General features: G+C 38.1%; 3 protein-coding genes across 5 annotated transcripts; 1 reads left to right on the forward strand and 2 right to left on the reverse strand.

Annotated features, from left to right (window-relative positions):
• Positions 1–241: 241 nt before the first annotated feature.
• LOC128895699 (serine protease inhibitor 88Ea-like) lies at positions 242–11130 on the reverse strand. Of its 2 annotated transcripts, none has more exons than XM_054158526.1 (4): positions 10972–11130; positions 2515–2865; positions 1631–2006; positions 242–1141 (listed from the first exon to the last, which is right to left on the reverse strand). In XM_054158526.1, exons 1-4 carry the CDS (start codon positions 10990–10992, stop codon positions 564–566), a joined length of 1326 nt encoding a protein of 441 aa, XP_054014501.1. In that variant the 5' UTR covers positions 10993–11130; the 3' UTR covers positions 242–563. The 2 variants fall into 2 exon arrangements, with proteins under 2 accessions (XP_054014501.1, XP_054014502.1); XM_054158527.1 differs by lacking the exon at positions 10972–11130 and adding an exon at positions 8029–8286.
• LOC128895702 (uncharacterized) lies at positions 11124–14379 on the forward strand. Of its 2 annotated transcripts, none has more exons than XM_054158532.1 (5): positions 11124–11238; positions 12362–12763; positions 13286–13459; positions 13688–13880; positions 14153–14379. In XM_054158532.1, exons 1-5 carry the CDS (start codon positions 11188–11190, stop codon positions 14350–14352), a joined length of 1020 nt encoding a protein of 339 aa, XP_054014507.1. In that variant the 5' UTR covers positions 11124–11187; the 3' UTR covers positions 14353–14379. The 2 variants fall into 2 exon arrangements, with proteins under 2 accessions (XP_054014507.1, XP_054014508.1); XM_054158533.1 differs by having other exon boundaries at positions 12362–12757.
• Positions 14380–18441: 4062 nt separating this feature from the next.
• On the reverse strand, positions 18442–22810 carry LOC128895692 (YTH domain-containing family protein 3-like). Its single transcript, XM_054158516.1, has 4 exons — positions 22427–22810; positions 22298–22325; positions 19380–21217; positions 18442–19145 (listed from the first exon to the last, which is right to left on the reverse strand). Exons 1-4 carry the CDS (start codon positions 22460–22462, stop codon positions 19098–19100), a joined length of 1950 nt encoding a protein of 649 aa, XP_054014491.1. The 5' UTR covers positions 22463–22810; the 3' UTR covers positions 18442–19097.
• Positions 22811–23377: the final 567 nt, after the last annotated feature.

Consider the following 23377-nt stretch of genomic DNA (forward strand, 5'->3'; position numbering starts at 1 on the left):
TTGTCACGTTACAAACTCAATACGTCGTTCAATAAAATTTGCATTTTTATAAACAAAGAATATATCTTCTAATATATCACATAAGAATAAATATTCCAACTCAATTACCCCTTTGGACTGGAACGACGAGTGAGACTCGTAAGAAATTCGGGCTATAAACAATAACCACGAGTCTGACTCGTGGACTTCCTGCCTTCCTGTTCGCTATGGCCCAGAGAAATCGTAAGATAACATACAGGCCAAGGGGTTAATATAGCTGTCTCATTTTCCATAAGTGCAGATCCCTTTTGGTCGTGTTTACCACAAATTTATTACATTAGTTTACATCCTAAATGCATAAGATCCGCGGTCTACTCGTTACACACCCAAAAACCGGAGTGTTCTTTAACAAACCGAGGGTCTCCAAAGTTTGGAGTCCAAACCTAGTTCTCTACAAGGCAAGCGAACCAACTTTCCTTCCACCTGCGAGAGGCCATCGATACGCAAACCTCTTAGATTCGCACAGTTTCAAGCACACCGAGGACAAGCGAGGAACAACGACGAAAGTCACGCAGCAGATCGTCTTAAGCCTGCGACTTTGGAGGAGGAGGCACGCGATAGATTCCGTTGAAGAGGAGTGTCTTCATCGATTTGTTGTAAATGAAGTACATGAACGGATGATTGGCGTTGAAAACGGCCAGCTGGAGCGGTCTTCCAGAACGGAACGTGAAGAGAGCTGTAGCAGCGGCCGCGGTTGTGCCCTCCTCGGTGACTTCGATGCGGGCACGGTGCACCGCGTCGCCCAAGTGGAGCGGGCTCTCTCCGTCCTGGAGGAATCCTCGCAGATCGGAGGCGCCGGGGATCATCAGCTCCCCTACGCCGAGGGCTCGAAGAAACGGTCCCATTGGAAGATCCATCTCGATCTCGAATCGCGGCAGGTAGATCTCGACCTCGCGCGGGTCCATACCGTTGCTCAGGATCTCGCGAAGCTCGGATGCGCCATCCGCTGTGGACATACGCTCGATCAGCTGACGCATGCCGTCGCCGTCGGCACCATTTACGGCCCTCGCGGTTGCGAACGGTGGAAGCATCACGACCATGGATATATCATCGCCCTTGTACGGAAGCTCCAATATGTGCGCGCCCAGCGTCTCGGAGATCACTGGTGAAAAAGGATAATTTGGTTGAATTAGATCGATAATCAACGTTTGAGTAAGGTACAACGAGTTCGGTCGTTATAGTGTACATTGTTGGACGTGTTAAATTTTGTCAAACATATTGATGTCTTTAAGGAACTAGTTAACTTTTTTGCTGCCTACTACTGACTTTAAGTTAGTTTAAAAATTGTCACTTAAGAGGAAATACGTTTAGGACTACGGTTTCTTTTTTGTTAATGATTTTCATGAATATTTTTACCAAGAAAGAAATGTATATAATTTAACGAAACTTTGAGAACATTTTATAGGTATATTCAAGTAAATATTGTAATTTTTTTGGAAGCACATTGTATTGTGCCGTATTATACTGTCCTACGCTATATTATGATGTATTATTTTTATATTATGCCATCATATTCTGCATTTTGCACTATTTTTTGTGTTATTCTATATCTTTAAACGATTTAACACGATTTGTATCAGCATCAACTTACTATAATTGAAGACTCCCTTCTGGTGCATGAACGTGACCATCGAATTTTGGGAAGCTGAACTATAGAAAAGGTCCTTCTTCGATTCGGCTGGGTCGAACTGGCTCTGCCAGAAGCCCTTGAAGTAGACAGCGTTCGCCAATACCAGATCGGTGTGTTCCTGTATACTGTTGGGAGGAAGAATGTCGCGAATGTTTCCCTTCGTCATGTTGCTGACCCAGTCGTTGATGCGCTCGCGTACACCGTTTGGATCCGTCTGGAAATCGGTCTTCTCCAACTGATCGCCGAAGAAGTCCAGCATGCACTCCCTGACTTTACGTTTGTCCGTTATCCACAAACGGTTGGCCGACGCGAGCTCGTAGTCGGGTGTCTCGTTTTTCTAAACGAAACACGAAAAAAAGATAAACTCTTAATAATTGCGGCGACACTTGACAACGTTCCTTTCACTGTATAAAAATATTAGGTTGTCCGGAAAGTTCATGCCTATTTTTAAGTAAAATTCAAAGACATATTTGAATTTTGATGTACATATATTTATTGAATTGTATATGTACCATTTTGTTCCACAACCTTTCCACCCGTTAAGGAATGTACATATGTTATTTGTTTTCAGCCATTCAGATATATTCAGACCTGTACCGCGTACTAAAAATCGGCATTGACTTTCCAGACAACCCGATAATTCCTATTAGAAAACTTGACGAGTCACCTTAATAAAATAAACGAGTATGGAATTTATTATTGAATAATAAATACTACAATTATCAATTCTTACAGCGATCGGCTACCGATTAATTATTAATGTACTGTACTATTTATTATTCGCTGATACATTCGATATTATTTATTTTATCATAGTAATTTAGTGAATTTTGTGAGAAGGCTACCTGAGAGCTGAGTTGTCCGAGGGATTTCTCGAAGCTGTAATATCGTTGCATGTCGACCTTGGACAGATCATGGGGGATATTCAAAGCCTTCCTCAAGGCCTCCTCTGTGGTGCCACGAGCGCCAAAGTACGCCAAGGACAGTGCCTGGTAAATACTGTGAGGACTGAAGAAAATGTTGCCCTGCTGCTCCAACGCCGCAGCTTTCTTCATGGTGTCGAGAGCGAAGTTGTATCTGGCGTCGGTCAACGCCTTCTTCGAAGAGGGATTCATCATCGCGGGGCTGTCATTGCCTGTGAGGCATTGAGTCGAAACGCCTCCCAGCAATAACAGCACGGGTAGCACCGACAGTGCCTGAAAAGAGAGATAAATTAGAACAAAAAATATATATATACACATGTCGAATTGAGTAACCTCCTCTTTTTTCGAAATCAGTTAAAAATCAGAGTCTTTCGTTTAACCGAGGATATTTGTAAAATTGATCCGTATTGCAATATTCAAACACCTCGGTGAATAAAACGTAGATATTATAATACACAATATATTTAATTACGATGATATCATGTCTAATGTCAGTAGGTTTATATACTCAGAAATTACTTCCTAAATGATTCAAAATATAAATAAATGTTTTAGGCAAATATTGTATGGTGTCGAGTGCATATTGAATTTTTTAATTGAACACTGTGCATTTTATTGTGTAGCCCAAGTGACACGTCAACTCGAGAGTTAATTATCCTACAATAGTTTATGTAAAATTCATGTAGGTAGTGTTTCGTAAACTTGTTTGAGAATAGTATAATAGATACAGTCATTATTTAATTTCGCGCTACTAATCGAGTTACGCGGGCGCCAGACTTTGAATTACAGGAACGCCAGCGCCTCTAGTTGAGAAATAGGCCCGGGAGACTTTTCCTCCGTCTACAATTAAATACGAAGCAATTGTGCTGACTGCTACAAACAGAAAACTAATCACAGAAATTCTTAATACACTTAAAACACAAATAGACGAACAACTACTACCACCGATGAATATTTAAATGAAACAAAATATGACAGAGTTAACCGCGTATTAGAGAGCTATAAATCAAATTGGACTGCGTCAGTTTCATCGTAAAGATTGCTCAGCCTTCGAGCACTGTTTTTCTCGGAGAACCACAAGATAAAAATACATGTTCACTCAACGATTATTAGTCACCGACTAGTATTTCGATCGACAAGTTTCGCAACCCGAGCTATTCAGCCGATAAAGAACGACAACCGTGCACTTTATGCCCGATACGCAGAAGAACGATCGCGGGCACGAAAGAAGACCCTCGAGAAGTGAAACGCGAACGAAACGCGAACGAAACGCGACCGAGCTCACGTCGAACGTATCGCGGCGCGTGTGCGTAAATTACGCAAAGGTAAATTGCACCTTTCGAAAACATCCAGACATGTCAGGAGTAATTTTACGCGGCGTTCCGAAATCCCTCGAGTAAACGACGATCTTTCAGGAATTTGCGAGTTGCGAATACTTCACCGATTGGAAGGTGCGTAATCGCAGGCGTGCACGAACTGTACCGAAGAAAATTCGAAAGTGCGAGCCGCGGGTTTTAAAGTCGCCCACGAATGTGGAACAATGTGTTATAGGTAAACGCAAACAGATGAAGCAACGGTGAAGTAATTACGCAAGTGGACTCGAGTTGAAGGAGTCTGTATTCAAATAATGAGTAATTGGCGAATGAGAATATAATTTAGGGGTAGAATGAGAAGAGAGAATAGAAGATTGTTCGTGGCAGCGGAATGAATATTGCGTGTTAGAAAAAAACAGCGAAGTTAGAGACTTTCACAAATTATATGCAATGGACTAAGAGGAGAACACTGAAATTACAACTAACAAGTCACTTTGAAAATATATTTCAAACTTTTTTCCGAAGATGAAAATTCCCAATAAGAAAACATTGCTCGATTGATAGCGTATCAATCGCTGCGAGAGCAAATACGGAGCCAGTTGGAAGGTTTCGCAGAAAGACTTTCTCGTCTCTAAGTGGAGAAAGCGATGCTATCTCCATTAAAGATAAAACAAAAAACAAAAAGAAGGACAGTGAAGCATGACAACAAGAGCTTTTGCGTGGCTCGGAGCATTTTGCAATGGACTCCATTTCGATCACCGGCACGACCGTGACCTCTGATAGTAATTTATACACGTATCGAGATCGTGCTGCGCCCGAGGTCGACGCAATATATCTGCGAATCGTTACACACGTCATCCCTCTGTGGGATATTTTTTATTCAACGCAGGAGTCACGCTCTGATTACTACAACTAGGTATTGTGCGATTAGAGTGGGTCCCTCGTGCTTGTATTTTGGCATTGACGAATCATTTTCGGATCCATGAATTGCAAACGAGGAGATTAGAGTAACTCGGTGTTTGAAAATGTTCTTTCTTTGTAGTTAAGGGTACCGTGTGACTTTTAGTTATCGATAGACTGCGGTTGTTTATGCATCAATGGGAAATAAAAATACAGGGAGATCTATGAGAATGTGTATACACCCAAAAATATTTAAAACATCGATAATAATATTATACACGTTACACTTCTCGAAATTCATGAATTTCGAAGTTACAGATACAAATACCACGATAAACGTTTGATTATGCAGTTTCCAACAGTACGTAAACAAAGTTAAATCGTAATAGAAGCATCGTAATAGAAGATATGTTTGAGCATTTTTCCACGAAAGATAAGAATATAACAGGACCCTAAAGTGTAAAAGTGTTTTTGTTCAGCCCATCCGACTAAAATGTCCAAGCGGTTTCGAAGAAAGATCGACGCGAGTGTTGCCGTCACAGCCGCGAACCCCGACGAAGATTTTACGATGCGTGATCGAAGGAGAGCCAAACATCGGGACAGGTGAAAGCAAACGAGCAAACCGTGACATCATAGAGTCCAACTTTCTTGTCTGAAATTAACTTGTGACGGGTCCCATGTGACGAAAGCGAGAGAAAACTACCGCGCCTTCGCGTTCGTTCCTGATAGGGCGACCCGGACGCGTGAGAAACTCGCTTCGTTATTCCACTTTGCTATCACCTTATGCAAACAACAAATCGTATTTTACGTAATTTCGCGTGCGACTTTCCAGCACATCGATTGACAACGGTTCATTTATCGATTGCGTATTCTTTCACGGAAAACGCTTACGTACTATGTATTTTAATGGAGACTTTTAGACAGCAATTATCTTTCGAACTTTCTTCGATCACTTTTACACGGTGGCTTTACTCGTGGGTTAGCTTTGCGAACGTTTTTATAAAGTTTTCTATTTAAACTGTAGAACTCTTAAAATCTAGAATAATTTCAACGGTTCAATCGATGTATATTCATTTTGAAATGTTTAATTCTATAATTTAAACTACAATTTTCTATACGTCAAGTAGAGGATAAACAATTGTCCATTATTTAGTTATTTTTTGAAACATCTCTGACAGACATTTCACGAGATTATGTCGAATATTCATCAATGCCATCGGAGACAACAGTGGCATGACAAATAAATTCTTCGTGCATGTACGTGTCCGACTTAGCAAACGAAGCACGTACGAGGCGCGTAATCGCTGTACCATTCGTCAGCTTTACACAAAAATTGTGTTAAAATCAAATTATCGACAGCGATTATCTTGTTAAACGCAGGTCTGCGATTACTCGTCAAATTTGCCTGTATTTCAATTATATTCACCGAATTACATTACAAGAAATGTAATTCGAATACTTGATTAGTTGAATTATATTTAGCGAATTATTTTGCAAGGAATATAATTCGACTAGTCGAGTATTCAAATTATGTCATTATTAACCTCTTCACGACCTTGGTCACATGTATGGATGTTTAGTTCTTTTATAATTATAATTTTATAATTATAATTCGAATGAAATTTGAATCGTGTTTGCATTGTCGCCAGGTCACCCTTTTGAAAGCGATTAAATCATCAGTGAAGCCACAGATGTCCTTCACGCTCTATGGAATGACTGACGTGAAACGAACCAGGAAATGTTTTACAGTTTTTGTAATCGCATTAGGTGACATTATGACGATAAAGCACGGAAGCGTCGTCATATTTTTAAATTAGAAATTAGAAAAAAATAAACAAAACAAATGGGAACATCGATTAGTTGGAAACGAGTAGATGAGCACGAGAGAGAAATGATGAATACGCAGTAGGCAATGGAAAATGTGAGAAATTGGGCAAAATTACAGGAAGATAGGCGCGATAATTAAAATTAAATTTTGTGTATGAAGTGTTCTTTGAAATTTATTTCAAACATTTTTAGAAACAAGCTTCTCTAGTTTGTTATTCGAAATGTAATCGAGCAGAATTAATGAGCCAAGGACGAAGAAAACATGCAATGCGATAACATCGTGGCTTGTGTTTCTGCCATAGGTCACGTACCAAACGTAATCTTCGTAAATCGTAGACGTTTACAAGAAACGCTTGAAATTCTGCCGTGTTTATCTGTTCCAGTGACACCGAAACGATTTCCATAGGTGACAGATTGGAAGAAGAATTGAATAATTCTTCGAAATATAGGAAAAAATAATTAAGCTCAAATTTAACAAATGTATGAAATACTGAGAAAGGTTGTGTAACGTTTTTAAAACTTTCCCACGTGGGTGACACTAGAGGATCACGTCATTAGAGATACCTTGATACAACACAATGAATTACTTTTATTGCTTCCTAATCCCAACGAATTATTATACTCGAGTATTATACTTCAAGTTCTGTTTACTTAATTTTCAAGAAATCACTAAACAAGCTAACGTTCTTATTGATTCCTAAAACTAATCAAATTGTTTATACTCTAACGGTCCCAATAATTTTAATATAATATTTCATTTGTTCAATTTCAAACAAGTCACGAACCACGCAATTGTTGTTGTTCCCTGAGGCTAACGGAATTGGCATTGTTTACTCTCTACAGATCCTAAGAAGATGATCAAACAATTTATTCGTTTAATTTCTAACAAATCGCGAAAGAAGCAGAGGTAACAACTATCGTTGCACCCTGAAACTAACCCGTCCAAATTATTTATAATCTACAGATCCCTAGTACGCAATTTAATATTTCGTTTATTCAATTTCTAACAGATCAAGAAAATAAAAAATCGTTACACATTACTATTACTCCCTGAACTCGGCAAAGTTAACATTGTTTACACTCTAGAGATCCCAGAAGCGCAATTTAAAATTTGGTTTATTCAATTTCTAACAGATCAAGAAAATAAACAATCATTGCCATTAGTATTACTCCCTGAACTCAACAAAGTTAACATTGTTTGCACTCTAGAGATCCCAAGAGGGCAATTAAAAATGTCATTTATTCAATTTCCATCGAATCACGAATCAATCAAACCTCCTCAGAATTATTACTCCCTGAACTCAACGAAACTAGCATTGTTTACACTTCAGAGATCCCAAGAACGCGACTCGACGGCCATCGACGGTTCCCAAAGGAAGAATTCATCGGGACTCACCGGTTGGAGAACCATGTCCGAACCAAATCTGCAGAACTTATCTCCTCGATCACGAAAAAACGTCCGTTTATTGCTCGCAACCAAGCTAAACTGAGTGCTCGACGGAAAAGCCGGAGTCGCGATGCCCTGGCGAGTATAACTGGCTCCGCGACCGGTTCCCCACCACTGTTTCGCTGTGGAGACGGGTGTCGCGTCTACTCGTCGAGCACGAAATCCTTTCCAGGCCGAGCACAACTAGTCGTTGTTGATTCTGCGATACTGGAAATGCCCGGTCGTAAAAACTTCATTGTCAGGGAATTCCAAGCGATCGCGCGAGTCCGGAGGGCGGCCGACGCGTCGAATTACGTGGAGAAATATGGAATATGTAGTTCCGTTTCGTTATTTCTTAAAACGTGTAACCATAAGCAATAATTATTACCGGACTGCGGATCTTTATGCATTTACAGGAAATTCAAACGCGCAAGAAACTACAAGATGCGCACAGTATGCAAGAATAAAATAAAAAAAAATATTGATAGTAAATTTCGTATTATATAATATTTGCAGAGTAAAATAAGTTACTGTGTAGGTTCAATTTTTGTAGATACGTTCGCAAAGATTTTATTTTCCATAAAGATCTGCAGTCTTGTCATCTAGTTAGTCCGTTTAATGATCCGTCCAGTTTCTCGCGTGATTTCACGTTATTCATTCGTATCGATGTCACGCGAACGCTTCTCGCTGGCTTCCGGATTTTCCCATATCGCGCATCGTCACGAGTAACTCGTGCATTTCGCTTTTACGACGTTGGCCCATCGCCAGAGAAAGCGAATCGAAAATAAGTATACGATTGTTCGCGCGTGAATCCTCGAATCACGCTCCCCAGGTCGAGATGATTAGGGGGTCAAACGGTACAATGAGTAATTGAGTGATCCCCTTAAGTAACTCCGAAGGCAATTAAGCGATACTGCGTCTTGGTTTTTGATTCAATAATCATTGGGGTAATTGGGTCCCCCTTTCTTCGACGTTTGCTAGAAATAACTCAAAGATGCAAGTCTGACTTTCTCTCATTTCTAAAGGGACTCTAGGATTTTGATTTTTGGTGAAACACAAATTTTACGGAATATGTATACAATTTTTACGAGAATTTTTAACCCTTCGAACGCCAAAAATTCTCTTTTTATACGAGGGACTAACTCTAGAGCAATTTTAAAGTGCTACTTTTCAAAATAAAAAAGGGTTCCTTCTATCTTCGAATTTTCCTATGTTCTTTGGATGTCCATAACAACAGTGTTTATTATTTCTATAAATGGACGGTTGCGTTGCTGTTGCAGCCAATTAGCCACGTCGAATGAAACATGTATTGAAAGTCAGCGCTGTATTATGTAAGTGATTATATTCGCTTTACGGAAATCAAAGATGATCACTGTTCTTCGGATTATACCTGAATTATTCTAACAAAAAGCTGTCCCAACTAATCCAATAATGAATGAAACTAGAGTCATAATTAAACGAATGCGAAACCACGGAATGATTGCCTACACTGAATATTAACAAGTTAAGAATAATCCTGGTTGCTCTGATCAAATCAAGACTGATTCAACAATGAATGAAACTGGAGTTATAAATAAGTGAATGTAAAAGCAAAGAATGAATGTTTACACTGAATATTAACAAGTTAAGAATAATCCTAGTTGCTCTAATCAAATTAACCATGTTATTGTACCTTCTCACAGAAATGTTTCCTATTTTCAAGTTCGAGACATCCTCGGCACATTTGCTACAAAAAATCCGCGAGGTATGGCAGGTTTCCTTGAAACGAATTTTACAACAAAATGCCTGAATAAAGGAACTCCGTGATTTGAATTAAATAATGTCTGCGAAGCCCGTGTTTTTAAACTCTAAGCACGGGAATACCTTACTTATTCCAAACACGACGATCTTTCTTCCTGAACTTGACTGAAGGAAATACGAGGACGGTCCTTTGTCACAACCGTCGCCTTATAATTTGCATTTAACGATATTTTTATAAACTGCAATATTTTGAACGAGAGACTTGTGCATTCGACCCACGTTTCCTATTAAATATTTCAACTAGCGTTGGAAATAATGAAGACTGTGAACTTTATGCGTTTACAACATAAATACATTAAAATCATTGTTAACACAATTAATTTTCTTCGTTAAAATGTTCTTAGGGACGTATTACTTTGTTAAAGGAATATTATTATTAGTATAATCGTTTTAAATTATAAATTATATTTAAGTGAATCCAGGAAGTCTCACTTGTGCGAAGCAAAATATTAATATTATTATATTATAATATATACGACATTAACTTTATTATATTAATATTTTGTTTGGCATAACGCGTTCTGGATACGTTCAGAACATATTTTTCGCGTTATCGGAACTTCACATCGAGTATTATTAATAATACTTTGTTTACCATCAATCTGTAATATAAAAATATGTGATAACCTACAACGTTTAATCTCTTCAAGAATACTGACGAATATATGTATTAATGTAAAAGTCATTTCAACTACTGTAGCATAGAAATTACCACCGATAAAGTAAATAAATATTGATAATAAAATTTTCCAATGGTATATATTATCATATTATCAAATTATCTCCAGTGAACTCCACTTTTTATTTCTTCCAACAAAGTAATTCGTCCCTAAGAACATTTTAATACGTTGACTGCCAGACAAATATTTTTGAAAATCTCTATTAAGCTTAAATATTATTTAAACTATTGGAAACTACATAATTAAACGTTTATCGTGGTATCTATTTTTGTAACTTCATTCAAATTCATTACCTTTGATTCTTGACTGTCAGAATTCAATTTTTTAGTTCTTCAGTGAGAAGCACTGACAGTTAACAATAAATTCAGTAATAATCTCGTACTTAGTTTCAGCGCCATTTTACATCTATAAACGTTCTTTTACAGCCTCTCACCTGTGTGTTCCTGGCAAACATGTCGTTCCCGAAAAATAGAATCACGCTGAACTTCTTTTTTTCAGTCGTCAGTGCGTCAGTCTTCAGTTTTCAAATAACTCCGAAGCTCGATGGCCTCCAAGAACAATCTCAAAGAGGACGCAGCCTCCGTCGTCCCTTTCGTACAGCATTTATACCTACGCACAGACGCGTCAACTCGCGTTTCTTCGGCAAAATATGCGCTGCGTGGGACGCAGGGAAAATCCCAGGCGATTATCGTTGCTCGCTGTCACGCGTTTGTTTCAACCACGTGTATTGTCCTCTCTTTTTTCCCTCTGTTATTGCGATTTTTTCAATCCTCTTTTGCGGTCGTCGGCCAACGTGTTCCCAGAACGCGGTGTTTACAAAACAGCGCGACCAATTTGCAGAATCGTCATTATCGGTATTTGTTTCAAGAGGGTATTGTAATCCGGAGCGTTGATTTCCAGGTTTTCGTTTGTATTTTATTGTTTAAATTTATTAGGAATTTTTAAAATTGAAGAATTTGGAGCATCACGAATATCGGCTTGGATATCGACTTCTTTCTAGTTTTTTTTTTATTTTCATTTTAATGGTCTGTAAAAAGTAGAAAGAAAATCAGATTTTGAAAACTTAAAGTAGACTAGAATACCCTCTATACTATAGAGTCTATAGTAAGGCCCAACGGGCCTGAAGGAAGCTCGGGTACCTCGGGTTCGCCAAACCCGTACCGCAGCTGCCACCAATCGCAGCTACAGCCCCTGAGTACTAGTTTCTAATTTTTATGTATTATTTTATGTATCAACTAGGAAATCGAAGGATCTATAATATCTCTATAGTATCAGTTAAACGAATGATTGCCAAATTCAGGACCTTCGTGCGTCAAATAGCTTTGCGTCTTTCGATTCGATCGTTCGTAATGATGAGTAACCTAACCCGTAGTGCACGTTCAAAATGATGATTGATGGTCGAATAAGTGTTAAACAATGTTTGAAATGATAGAAAGGAAATAGAAACTCCCCAAAGTATAAAAAAGAAAAACAGTCCACAAGTAACATATATTACATACTTTGATAAATAAATTACTGAGTTTTTCACTGATACCATTATTAAAAATGGATATTGAGTTTTGTTTGCTTATTTCACTAATGCTTTGTTAAATAAATGATGTTCGCTATATAATCAGTTTGTGAGCCAAAAAACAGTAATGTAATACAAAAAAAATGAGAGTTTACAAGTAACCTATTTGGATGCTTTGATATATAAATAATTTTCCTACTACATAATCCGTATTGTAAATCAAAAGCAGATGTAATAACAAATGACAGAATTGAATAAGAAATATTAGTTATAACATGTCTTAGGTATTTTATTAAGATGGCACATTTCGCAGGAACCTTCCCGTCCAATGCTGAAGCACTCGATAGGCGTATGTATCTTTGTTTGCACGATTATGTTCGAGCCTACTTTATCCAAGACGGCCAAGACCAGCAAGCGAAATAGTGATTTTCTGCGACGACTTCAGCATGAAGATGGTGCGACCAAAGAAAAAGATTTTCGAGAAGAGTTGTCGGCCACGGAAGTGCCAAGCTTCGGCAACAGGACGTCGCTGAAGATGTTGGAGGACATCACAGCAAAGGTGTGGCGAATCCTGCCTGTGATTGGCGTACCTAGAAGCTGGGTGCTGGCGTATTGCATGAGGTACACCGAGATTTCCGAAGAAGTGGAAAAGGCGTCTATGAGCTGCCAGCACGATGGAACAGATTGGGACTGTGTTTTCATTGAATTGGTACTGGTATTACATCTTCCATAATATTTAGTTACTGTCCTGTTGCAATTAGCGGGCTATCTTCAAGGCTGTTCATTATGAAAATAATGCAACTTCAGAATTTTACCTGGAAGTGGACTCTGATAATTCCTTATTCTGTCATGTTATTACTTCACTATTCATTTTTAAACGTAGTAGAATAATTTTTATCCATTCTATTATTTCAATGAATCTTCAGCTTCATCTTCGGGTCTCCAAGAATTCTTTATTGTTCCATGTTATTATTTTACTATTACTTTAGAGCATGTATGAATAATTTTTGTTTGTTGTGATTTATGTAAAAAGCATTCCAACTTGACCCTGATTTTATCGCAATAAATCTTCAGTCTGAACTTCAGCTACAAGTCGTGAAAAATTCCTTATTCTTTAATTTTAATTAAAAAAGACTCGAGACTTGGATTACGAGGCAAACAATACCAAACTGGTGAGAATCGTCATGCGTCTCTTAGACAGGAATCACTGTAACGTCATTTAACACTTTGTGACCAGGGTGGAGGACAGGACGACTTTAACGTGGGAAAAGTCGTGTCTTTGTTTCACAACCTTTCCAACCGAGATTTGAGATTCAAGCTACTCCGTGGAGCCGAAATCTGTGGCAGATTATGGCAACGATACAAACAAGTCCAAGAAAAACGACTGATTGGCATGCGTCTAAGCGTTCGCGTGAGCTGATTAATAAATATATGAAAATAATGGAGGATGTTGAGAAATTGTCAATTTTATAGTAATTAGGGTATCTACTTCATTGATAATTGGGAAAATTATATTTAAATAAATCACTTAAACAATATATCTAACTTTTAGTTGCTTCTCGAAAATTGACTATTTCACATCCTCTTTTGAAAGTAGCTTATAGTTGTAATATTTATAGTTGAAAACTTGAAATAAAAGGAAAATAGCAGGAGGAAACGAAATTTGAAAAAGAATCGACGCACACCCGGCTCGAAAACTCGAAAGCATTCAAGAAATAAGAAAAAGGAAGACGAACGGGACGAAGAATTGAAGAAACTTAGGCAAGCTACCAAGGAAATAAAAGCAATTCGTCGATCGCTGATCAACAAAATTGCGGCACTCGAGAATAAAAGTAATAATCTAAACTGCATTTGCTGTAATAAATATTCCATCATTGGATACTTATCACAACAAAATTTTACTTCATTAAATCGTACAAATTACTTAGAATATTCTCCAAAATCAATGTATTTGAATCACTTCTATCTCGAATCCATCAAATTGATCCAATAAAATTAAACAAGATTATTTGATTCAATTATTTATAATTAAAAGAAAACAGAAGAACGAAATAATCTAAATTACGTTATTAAAATTGCAACCTAAAGGGAATTATTATTCCAGAGCCTTTGAGTCCTGAGGAAGAAACGGAACTCGAAAAATTACAATTAACAATGGCGAAGAAGCCTAGCATAGAAGAATATCCCATAACAGCAGAACGATCAGAGTTATCTCGTCTGGAAGATGTAGGATCATGCTTGTCGAGACAAGCTGCGAAAGCTTGCGAATCCGTTGTTCTCGACTCTGTTCAAAAATTGGTATAAACACTTGTATTATTGGTATTAAAAAAAATTTGAGACGAAAGGAGACTAATTATTGCCTAATTTATTATTAATACTATTATCATTATCGTGATAGCCATTTAGTGGTGGATAGATTGAATTGAAATTCCGACCTTTGATAAGGTTTAGTTTTACATACAATTCTTTGCCCGGGGCCTCGGAGGAAAACGTATCCGTTACTGACCCTCAATTTTATGGACCAGGGAACGCTATAGCCATCTCGCGGTGAGAAGATCGAACTAATTTTGAATGGGTGCAGACTAAACCTGTGTTAGTTTATAAGCCAGAAGCACAGAAATAAAAATGTAAGTACTCAGGTAATTGCACGTTGCAAATAACATAGTAAATAACATCTAAAATTAATGTTTTAAGCAATTAATTTGTAGAACATTGGTCAACGCCATCGGTTTGAAAAGGTAGTCCTATTTACTTAAAAAATTAGGCATTAGACAATTATTAGTGTACTAATCGGTAATTATTAGTTGAATTATGGTAGTTGGAATGCAATATTACATTTATATACAGAGAAAAGTAGAGAATGTATGTGTATTGCATACTAAATACATAAAACTACAATTACATGTTTTTATTTTCGTATTGCCATTTTCGTAGCGACATCTAGTGGCTGGTGGTGGAAACTATTTCACAACGAACTTGAGAGGATTGTTAAAAGATGGCGCCACATTTTTCGTTTTTTTTTTAATTTAAAAAACTTGATATCGATCAATTAGTAGCATACAAATCAACAATTAACTGTAGAATTACGATAATTATAATGTAAAATTACATTTATATACAGAGAAACGTAGAGAATATTGGATATTCGCATTTCCGTGGCGACATCTACTGACTCGACATGGAAACTATTTCACAACGGACTTGAGGGGTTTATCGAGAGATAGCGCCACATTTTTCTTTTTTTTTTTATTTAAAAAATTTTGTATCAATCTATCAGTGTACAAATCACCAATTAACTATTGAATTAAGATGACTATGATGTAAAATTACATTTATATACAGGTAAAAGTAGAGAATTTATGGTTTGAATATTTTCATGTTAGTGGCGACATCTACCTGTGCAAGGTGGAAACTATTTCACGAGCAGCTTGAGCAGTTCGTCGAGAGATGGTGCCACATTTTCCGGTATTTTTATTTATTTAAAAAACTTGATATTAGTCCATTTTTAGTGTACAAATCAACAATTAAAAGTAGAATTACGATAATTTCGATGTAAAATTATATGAATATACAGAGAAGAGTGAAAAAATGTGTATATATCTCTGTTGGTGAGGAACGGTGGTGCCACCACAGATTTCTGTAACACGCGATTAGATAATAATGATATTTTATAAAAACTGTTTGTACTCCCAATGTTTACAGAAATGAAATTTTAAATAGAAATGATGTTTCAATGTATCTATATGTTCTGGATGTGGTCTAGAATTTATTATCCTTTAACAATCGTATATCACCTCCTACTTTAATACAAAAAATGGTATTCATATTCAAGAAACAAAATACAATGTTCTTTAAATTAGCTAGTAGTTGAAAAAAGAAAGAGATATCGGAGAAATAGTACGAAGCATAGCGATACATATTTGAAGTGAAATATTACAAAAACCAATTTCCGCGAAATGAGCGCCAGTACCAAATGCATGCGTCCGTGTATCCTCGGCCCTTCCGGCTGCTCTAGAGGAGAGCGGAGCTCAGGGTAGGTCAGAAAGGAAAGAAATAAAACTATGATCCACGAACGTTAAAAGAGGCTTTTATTAGCCGAAAGTTCCTCGCGGTACACACACCGCAAAGGAGAAAGGTGCGGCGACTACGCGCCGAAGAGGAACCGCGACACGGAATTCCTTATGCAAAATGGCGGCGAAAATCAAAAGAATCGGCGCGACTTAATTCTACGGGGGTTTCGGAAACAAAAAGTTCGCCCTAGAATCAAGATATAAACAAAAAAAGGTATAACGCCGCCCTTTCCTTCGGAAACGCGGCGCGTTTTCAAACCGCCGAAAGTCACGCAGAAGAAACGCGAAACAAACGGAGGAAACTCCAAAGGGTTCTCGCCTCCGGTGGTGGTCCTGTCGCGGACGGGAAAGTGCAGTCCGGAGCATGCTGGCGGACACACGCACACACGATCCGCGAATTCGCACGCATACAGAAATGAGACCCCAACGCGTGGGCCCTACCTGATCTCTGCTGGCTTCGAGGTCCAAGATTTTGGGGCGCAGTCCCGGTTGGTTCTCTGCGGGCGTGGAAGGACAGCAACCACACGCCACACACGCGCGAAAAAGAACTACTTTCGGCTTTAAAATTCGCGAAAAGGGACTTGCTTGGTACGTCTACTCGCCTCGCGGCTTAACCGTAAATTAAATTTTTCGTCCATCGTCGCGCTCTTCTCGTCGCCGGTTCACGTCTCTCCTCACCCAGGAGATGTAGGGGCTCCATACGATGGGCCACCACCATAACGTCCAAGCAGGATCAGTTCCTGGTCCTGTTCCCCGTGGCAGCTGCAGAGCGATGGGAGGGCTAACCATCTCGGGAGGGTGGCTGGTCCTCCGGTGGTGGCCGTACCGGAGTCTTAGGGTGAAGGACATCGCGACCGACGACTTGCCGCGCTCGCACAAAATCGCGACTCGCGAGAGGAGAGGGTGGGGCGCAAAAAAGGGGTCCCTAGTAGGGGTGTGCGGGATCCCGGTCGGAACGGGAACTCCTCCCGGGATCGGGATGGAATCCCCAGAAATTCGAGATCCCGTAAATGTTCGGGATTCCCGGAATTTCGAAATCCCGTACATTCGGATTGCTGAAATTTTCGATAATAACAACACTTTCGGAAATCCCAGATATTATTCTATATCCCGTACATTGTCGGGAATCGCGTACATTCTCAGGAATCCCGTACATTCTCAGGAATCCCGAACTTTTGCGAGATCTCGTGTATTCTCGGGAATCTCGAATCAACTCGGGATCCCGCATAAACTCGAGAATCCCGAATATTCTCGGGAATCCCGGACATTTTCGGGAATCCTGGATATTTTACGGGAATCCCGAATATTTTCGGGGATCCCGCACACCCCTAGTCCCTACGCAAAAACGGAGCGCGACATAGTTTACTAAATCCGCATCGGATAAGCAATCATTTTGTTACATTAATGTTCAATTTCCTACGTATATTTTGTGAAAAATTGTTTAAATATAGCGACGTTACTGGTAAAAGAATTTTTTTAAAGGAGCGTGAAATCGTGCATATACAGTCAGTGTAAGAAGTATTCGTAACCATTTATTTTAAATGGGTTGCTGTATGAATACTTTTTACATTGACTGTACAGGGTGTAAAGAAATGTTTGGTGTTGGCAAGCATAGGCGTATTCTACATCTTCGGATCGATGAAGATTTGTAATATGAAGTTGTCCGCAAAATTGTCCTTGACCTTCAATTTCAAGGTCAAATTTTTTTGGAATTGTATATTGTATTCTACACATCGTGAGGATAAAAAGTTATCATAAAAAATAATAGTAGAGTTATTACTAATGAAGCAAGCAGTTACTATTATTGTTTATCTGCTGTTTATTGGAAATCTAACATATGTACCAAAAATTTGACCTTGACATTCAAGGTCAAGGACAATTTTTCGGCAACTTCTTTTTTACAAATCTTCATCGATCCGAAGATGTAGAATACCCCTATGGTTGTCAACACCAAACATTTCTTTACACCCTGTACGTTTTGAGAAATCTATGAAAATATAAATTTCTGTTTCAATAAAATCGACTCGAATTCGTAAAATAATAAAATCACGATAAAAATGTATCAAACATTAAAAGAGAAAGAAAATAACAGATAGTTTTAACAATAAGCGTCATATCTCATGAAATTTTCATCAAGTAGTACAGTAATAATCATCACCACAGACGTTACAATAGAGTAACTTTAGTATTATATTCTTTTTGTTATATAATATTTTATCGTTTTTGCAGTCCATGAATAATAATAGGTAATATATATAATATACATATAATATGTATACATATATTATATATAATTTGCAATAGATATAGAATATGCATAAAATAATCGGTTGACAATAATTTCTATTATTATCTAATCATCAAGCATAATTGTTACAAATAAACTTAAAATGTCGTAATAAGCCCTTGCACCTTTTTAACAAAGAAAGGTGAGTCCTTTCAGCCACAGGCACCAGGTTATATGTCCATCAAAGTTTAAAATGGTAATTGATTTAAATGACACTTGCTTACAATATTGTTCTCGCATAGATTTTTTCATTATCAACAAAAGTTTAAGCATTTTACAAGGGTTAGTCCACATATTACAGTTTTTTCTTCTTCCATATCTCGTTTTTTTTCTTTCATTTTTAATTTGTACGTTTTAAGAAACACCTTTTCGACGAATAGCACGCAACACCACACTATATGCTTAACTGTCAGCAAGTTTACTCAATATCCCGTGAAATTGAATTACGTTCCTCTTCATAGTGGTTATGAGTAGATAATATTTATGATGTCGACGCGACGCTAATTATCATACAAGTTGATTATTTAACAGAAGGAGATAGTCTCAATGATGAGAGTTCTGTCACAGGAATTAGAAGCCCTTTGTGTATCCAAGAAAGCAAAGGTAAGTAGTAAGACGATAATTAGTCGTAGCGTGCTTCCTTTACGTTGATTACTATCATGAATAGTATTAAATTTTTGTTGTATCCATCGCTACTGACGCGAACCTCCTCTGCCTTTGCCGCGACCACCATCTCGATCCTATAAGCAAAATATAACAGCGAACGTAATATTTATGTAATTGAATATTGCCTTTTTACAAATAATTGCATAACCAGTAGCCAGGAGGATTGCTTGTATCGTCGAATCAAGTTGGGCAAATACTCTTACCTACTGGTTACATAATTACTTAACACTATTTAGAATCAAAGCACAGTTGAGTTCGTATGACTCTGTTCGCTTTATTTATTACAATGTCTTAAAGTTACTACTTACTTTGCGTTGATGATGCAAATGTGGTTGAAGATGATGTTCCCCTCTTGGTAAATCCGCGTGTCCTCTATTTCTGTGATTGGAAGAATGATGATGCTGTATAACATTTACTGGTGCTTTACGCTGATCTTCCTCCGCTTGCTTACGTTCGTAATGTCCAAAGTCGTCGAAGATACTAGTAGAATGCCGATAAGTATGCAATATACGCAACACTGTCACTCCTTTTGCGTGGGGGACTTCCTGTGCATCCCTCGAATTAGTTACTGGTTTATTCTCATTGTTTTCTAGTTTAATGTGACGAAGTTGTACATTAGGAACATCCTTTACATAAATCCAACGTACACGAAATTGACCTTTCCATTTATCTTGGGACCAAACGGAGCTATTACTTTGATAATCGACGGATGACACCATCTGCGCCATACCGCAAAAATGACCAGATCCGTTCACGGAAAAAAACAAGTATAACGGTGCACCTTCGCGACTGGCTTCTCTGTACGCTTGATCCAATCTTTTATTACCATGCTCGGTACTACACCAAATTTCGTATTTGATGGACCTATGAATATCATCTTCCGAATAAGATTTGATTACAAAAAACCTAGCTCCTGGAGCGGTTTGATCGAAATCTACAGGGTTATAATCATTCTTCACTTTTAGTTCGTCCAATACGGGATGCGATTGTTGTGTTTGCGTGATCTGCTGTTGTTGTTGCAACTGTTGTTGCTGTTGCTGCTGCTGCTGTTGCTGTTGTTGCTGCTGTTGCTGGGGATGCTGATGTTGATGTTGATGGGGGTGTGGATGTTGATGTTGATGCTGATGTGGGTGTGAATGCTGATGTTGGTGTTGATGTGGGTGCTGATGCGGATGTGGGTGTTGATGTTGATGTTGTTGATGTTGCTGTTGCTGCTGGTGTTGTTGTTGTTGTGGCTGGTGTTGGTGCTGCTGTTGCGGTGGCATGTGAATTTGCGACTGCGGAGGCGACGGAGGTGTTGTAGGCTGTCTGTTCCAACACGGAGGAGGAGGAGGAGGTCTTTGTCTTTGAACCAACGGCGGAGGTGGCGGAACAGGAGGTTGCACTTGTGGCGGCGGTGGTGCTGTCGGAGGAGGCACAGAAGATTTACCTTCGCCCCATGTTCCAATATCCATATTATGCTTTCCTGGCACAATGGGGGGTGGTGGCATTCCAGCCTTCTTTTTCATTCCCTGGGAAGATGAAAGAGGAGGAACAGGTTTGGCGGGTTGACTCGCAACACTGGCCCATGTTATTTTTCTAGGTTCCTTTGCCTCTGGTTTTATAGATTGATTAGATGTAGTTTGTTGATCCTGTCGTGGGACTTCTCCGCTTCCGAGAGATAAGCCTTGCACGCTCTGTTCGATAGTCTTAATTTCGGTATTACTAGGCGTTGGATAATTCTCATTTCCACGTGGTGCCTGGTAATAATCTTCGTAACGCGTCTTTCTCGGAGTGCCCCAAGCACTAAAATCACCGTTTCCGTGAAAATAGTTGAAAGCAGGTTGACCAAATGTACTAAAACCACCTCCCGCGCTAGCGGAGAACATTCCATCCATGCCGTATGCATCGTGACCTATTTGACCTCCGTATCCAGATAGAAATGCAACGGGATCTGTTCCATTCGACCATGTACCATCCCCGGCACCGAATGTTTGATAAGGGAATGAAGTACCTGCATAGTAAGGACTATACGGGTCTCCAGTACCAATTGGATAACTTGAATGATGCGTATTGTTGCCTCCTCTCCATGAATCAAATCCAGTATCTTCTCCGCCAGCATGTTCTGTCTGTGGTTGCTGCTGGTGTTCTTTAGGACCATTGCTCACTATCAGAGATGGAATTTTGTCTTATTAATCTACTAAATGTACTTTTCTTTATAACATAATCTTTAATTGGAGTAGCTCATTATTAAATCATATATTGTACAGTAAGTCCTCAACTTATGAAAATTTGTAGATACACAGTTATACTCCAATTCTTGGATATATACTATATATTAAATAAAGTTTGAATAAGATTTGTTATTTTATTTTTTGTTTATACAGAACCATTAAACTGTAAGTCATTTTAACTAAAATTGTATATGTGAGTATAAACATACATAAGTTAAGGACTCACTATAGATATAAAGCATAAGTTTAATTGTCATACAATAATAATAATAATCATACAATAATAATAAAATCATATTTACGTCAATCAACTGAATTACATTGCACAATATTAATATGTTAGTACAAAAATAATCAAGAGACTGTCTTTTTAAAAATGCCAACGATAAATTCTTCTTTACTTCTTTTTTAAGTAATAATAGAAATTTGAAAATAATTTTGACAGCTACATTTATACAGATACATAAATTACAGCACAAAATATAATATTTGATCTCATTCTCTTTTTAATAAATAACAATTGTGTAAAACAATATTGCTAATTTTACTATTTTTGCGAAATTAGAGGTAGTAGTAATGAAATAGGGATTTCCACAAAATAACCATAAAATGGTGGAAAGAAACCAATTATGAAGTTATGGTAAAAAAATGAACAATAAGTTAATATTTCCATCAACAATCGAAAACACCCGAAATGTAATGAAGCATGTCGATAGGTTAATGTACTACGTATATGTATATACGTAAGCATATAGATATCTGTCAAGACTATACATAACAATTGTTTGCATTATTTAGGAAACTATATACGGTTAATTTACCGTGATATCGAGATAGTTTGATCGGAATTATGCATGCCAAGTACAGATTCGTAAAAATTCTACACGAGCCGACAAAAAAAAATTACACGTACACATATAGCGATTTTCACAACGAAAATTTCGGAGCTTCGTAAATCGCGTTATCGAGAAACACGTAAAAAATAAGGTTGCACAGAGGCATGAAGTACTCACCTTGATTATTGGTTTGTCCTTTCATCCGCTGCATTCCGTTGCATGGAAAAATATACAAAATTTAGAATGGCTGTCTTCAGTGAAAGGTATCTGCAGAATAGCGGTGTGGTAGCAAGTCAACACACTGACCTGATTTGAAACAGCACCTGCCAATCCAGTTGACATAACCTGTCACACACTCTGTCTGCCCTTCACAGACGCCAAATAGACGCCTGTGTCTTAATAAAATAAAGTTTTCAAATGCGATACCACGATTACATACAACAGCGTTATACCACTTCGAGTACGCGAAAACACTTCTTCCGAGGAGAAGTCCTTAACTTCGAATCCGCTAAACCTGAGACCTCCGCGTATTTTCTCGCAATGTCTTGCCGCGAGAGAGTCTCAGGAAATCTTTCCTGTTACACTACGGGATTGATAAATTCGCACGAAATTCTCAACTCCGAATAATAACTGCGTGACGTGCACTGACCTCTCGTATGTATTAACAGATTGTCTAACCTTCGCGCCGATAAGGTCCCTATGTGACGAATTCGTCGTAAACGTAATCCTCTTTAGTAAAATCGACACGCGTGACAAGTTACCAAACTTTAAAATTGCGATTTATTGATGTATAGCTCTAAAGAATCATAATTAATCTCTTTCATTAACCGCACCATATCTTTGCGTTGCGTTAATATTATCTAGTTTCTTACTATCCCTCGGCTAAGGCTAGAGAATCGATGTTGAGTATGGTCGTGTTCGATGGATGTAGAAAACCTTGTGGAGGTTTTTTAACGCTTCTATTCATGTACATCCGTTTAAAGTAATTTTAAACGAATGATAGGTTGGAATTAAACTACATGATCAGTGTTTGGCTAAGATTGAGATAGCCGAGATAAACAGAGTTTTGAACAACTTTAGGTACCACCTGATTCAAAGCCATCCTATCTAACATTCAAAGGAAGTATTATAAATAATTGTAATTAATAAAAAGGAAACAGCAATTGGTCAACGAATTAGTCAAATATACTCAAGAAAGTTCTATAGTTTATTCGAGTAACAGAGAATTTTGTAAAAATACCAGTGGCGCCATCGGTG

This window comes from Hylaeus anthracinus, unplaced genomic scaffold, assembly GCF_026225885.1.
Source record: "Hylaeus anthracinus isolate JK02 unplaced genomic scaffold, UHH_iyHylAnth1.0_haploid 5, whole genome shotgun sequence".
In the NCBI taxonomy this organism is placed as follows: Eukaryota; Metazoa; Arthropoda; class Insecta; order Hymenoptera; family Colletidae; genus Hylaeus; species Hylaeus anthracinus.

Bases quoted from the DNA above. Each gene is read 5' to 3' on its own strand.
- LOC128895699 (XM_054158526.1), bottom strand. From the start codon at position 10,992: ATGTTTGCCAGGAACACACAG. The intron at 2,866-10,971 runs GTGAGAGGCTGT...CTCTCTTTTCAG, and splicing joins TGTTTGCCAGGAACACACAG to GCACTGTCGGTGCTACCCGT. The intron at 1,142-1,630 runs GTAAGTTGATGC...CTTTTTCACCAG, and splicing joins GAAGGGAGTCTTCAATTATA to TGATCTCCGAGACGCTGGGC.
- LOC128895702 (XM_054158532.1), top strand. From the start codon at position 11,188: ATGCGCTGCGTGGGACGCAGGGAAAATCCCAGGCGATTATCGTTGCTC. The intron at 11,239-12,361 runs GTCACGCGTTTG...CACATTTCGCAG, and splicing joins GGCGATTATCGTTGCTCGCT to GAACCTTCCCGTCCAATGCT. The intron at 13,881-14,152 runs GTAATAATCTAA...TTATTATTCCAG, and splicing joins TGCGGCACTCGAGAATAAAA to AGCCTTTGAGTCCTGAGGAA.
- LOC128895692 (XM_054158516.1), bottom strand. From the start codon at position 22,462: ATGTCAACTGGATTGGCAGGTGCTGTTTCAAATCAG. The intron at 22,326-22,426 runs GTCAGTGTGTTG...AACGGAATGCAG, and splicing joins CAGGTGCTGTTTCAAATCAG to CGGATGAAAGGACAAACCAA. The intron at 19,146-19,379 runs GTAAGTAGTAAC...TTTTGCTTATAG, and splicing joins ATTTGCATCATCAACGCAAA to GATCGAGATGGTGGTCGCGG.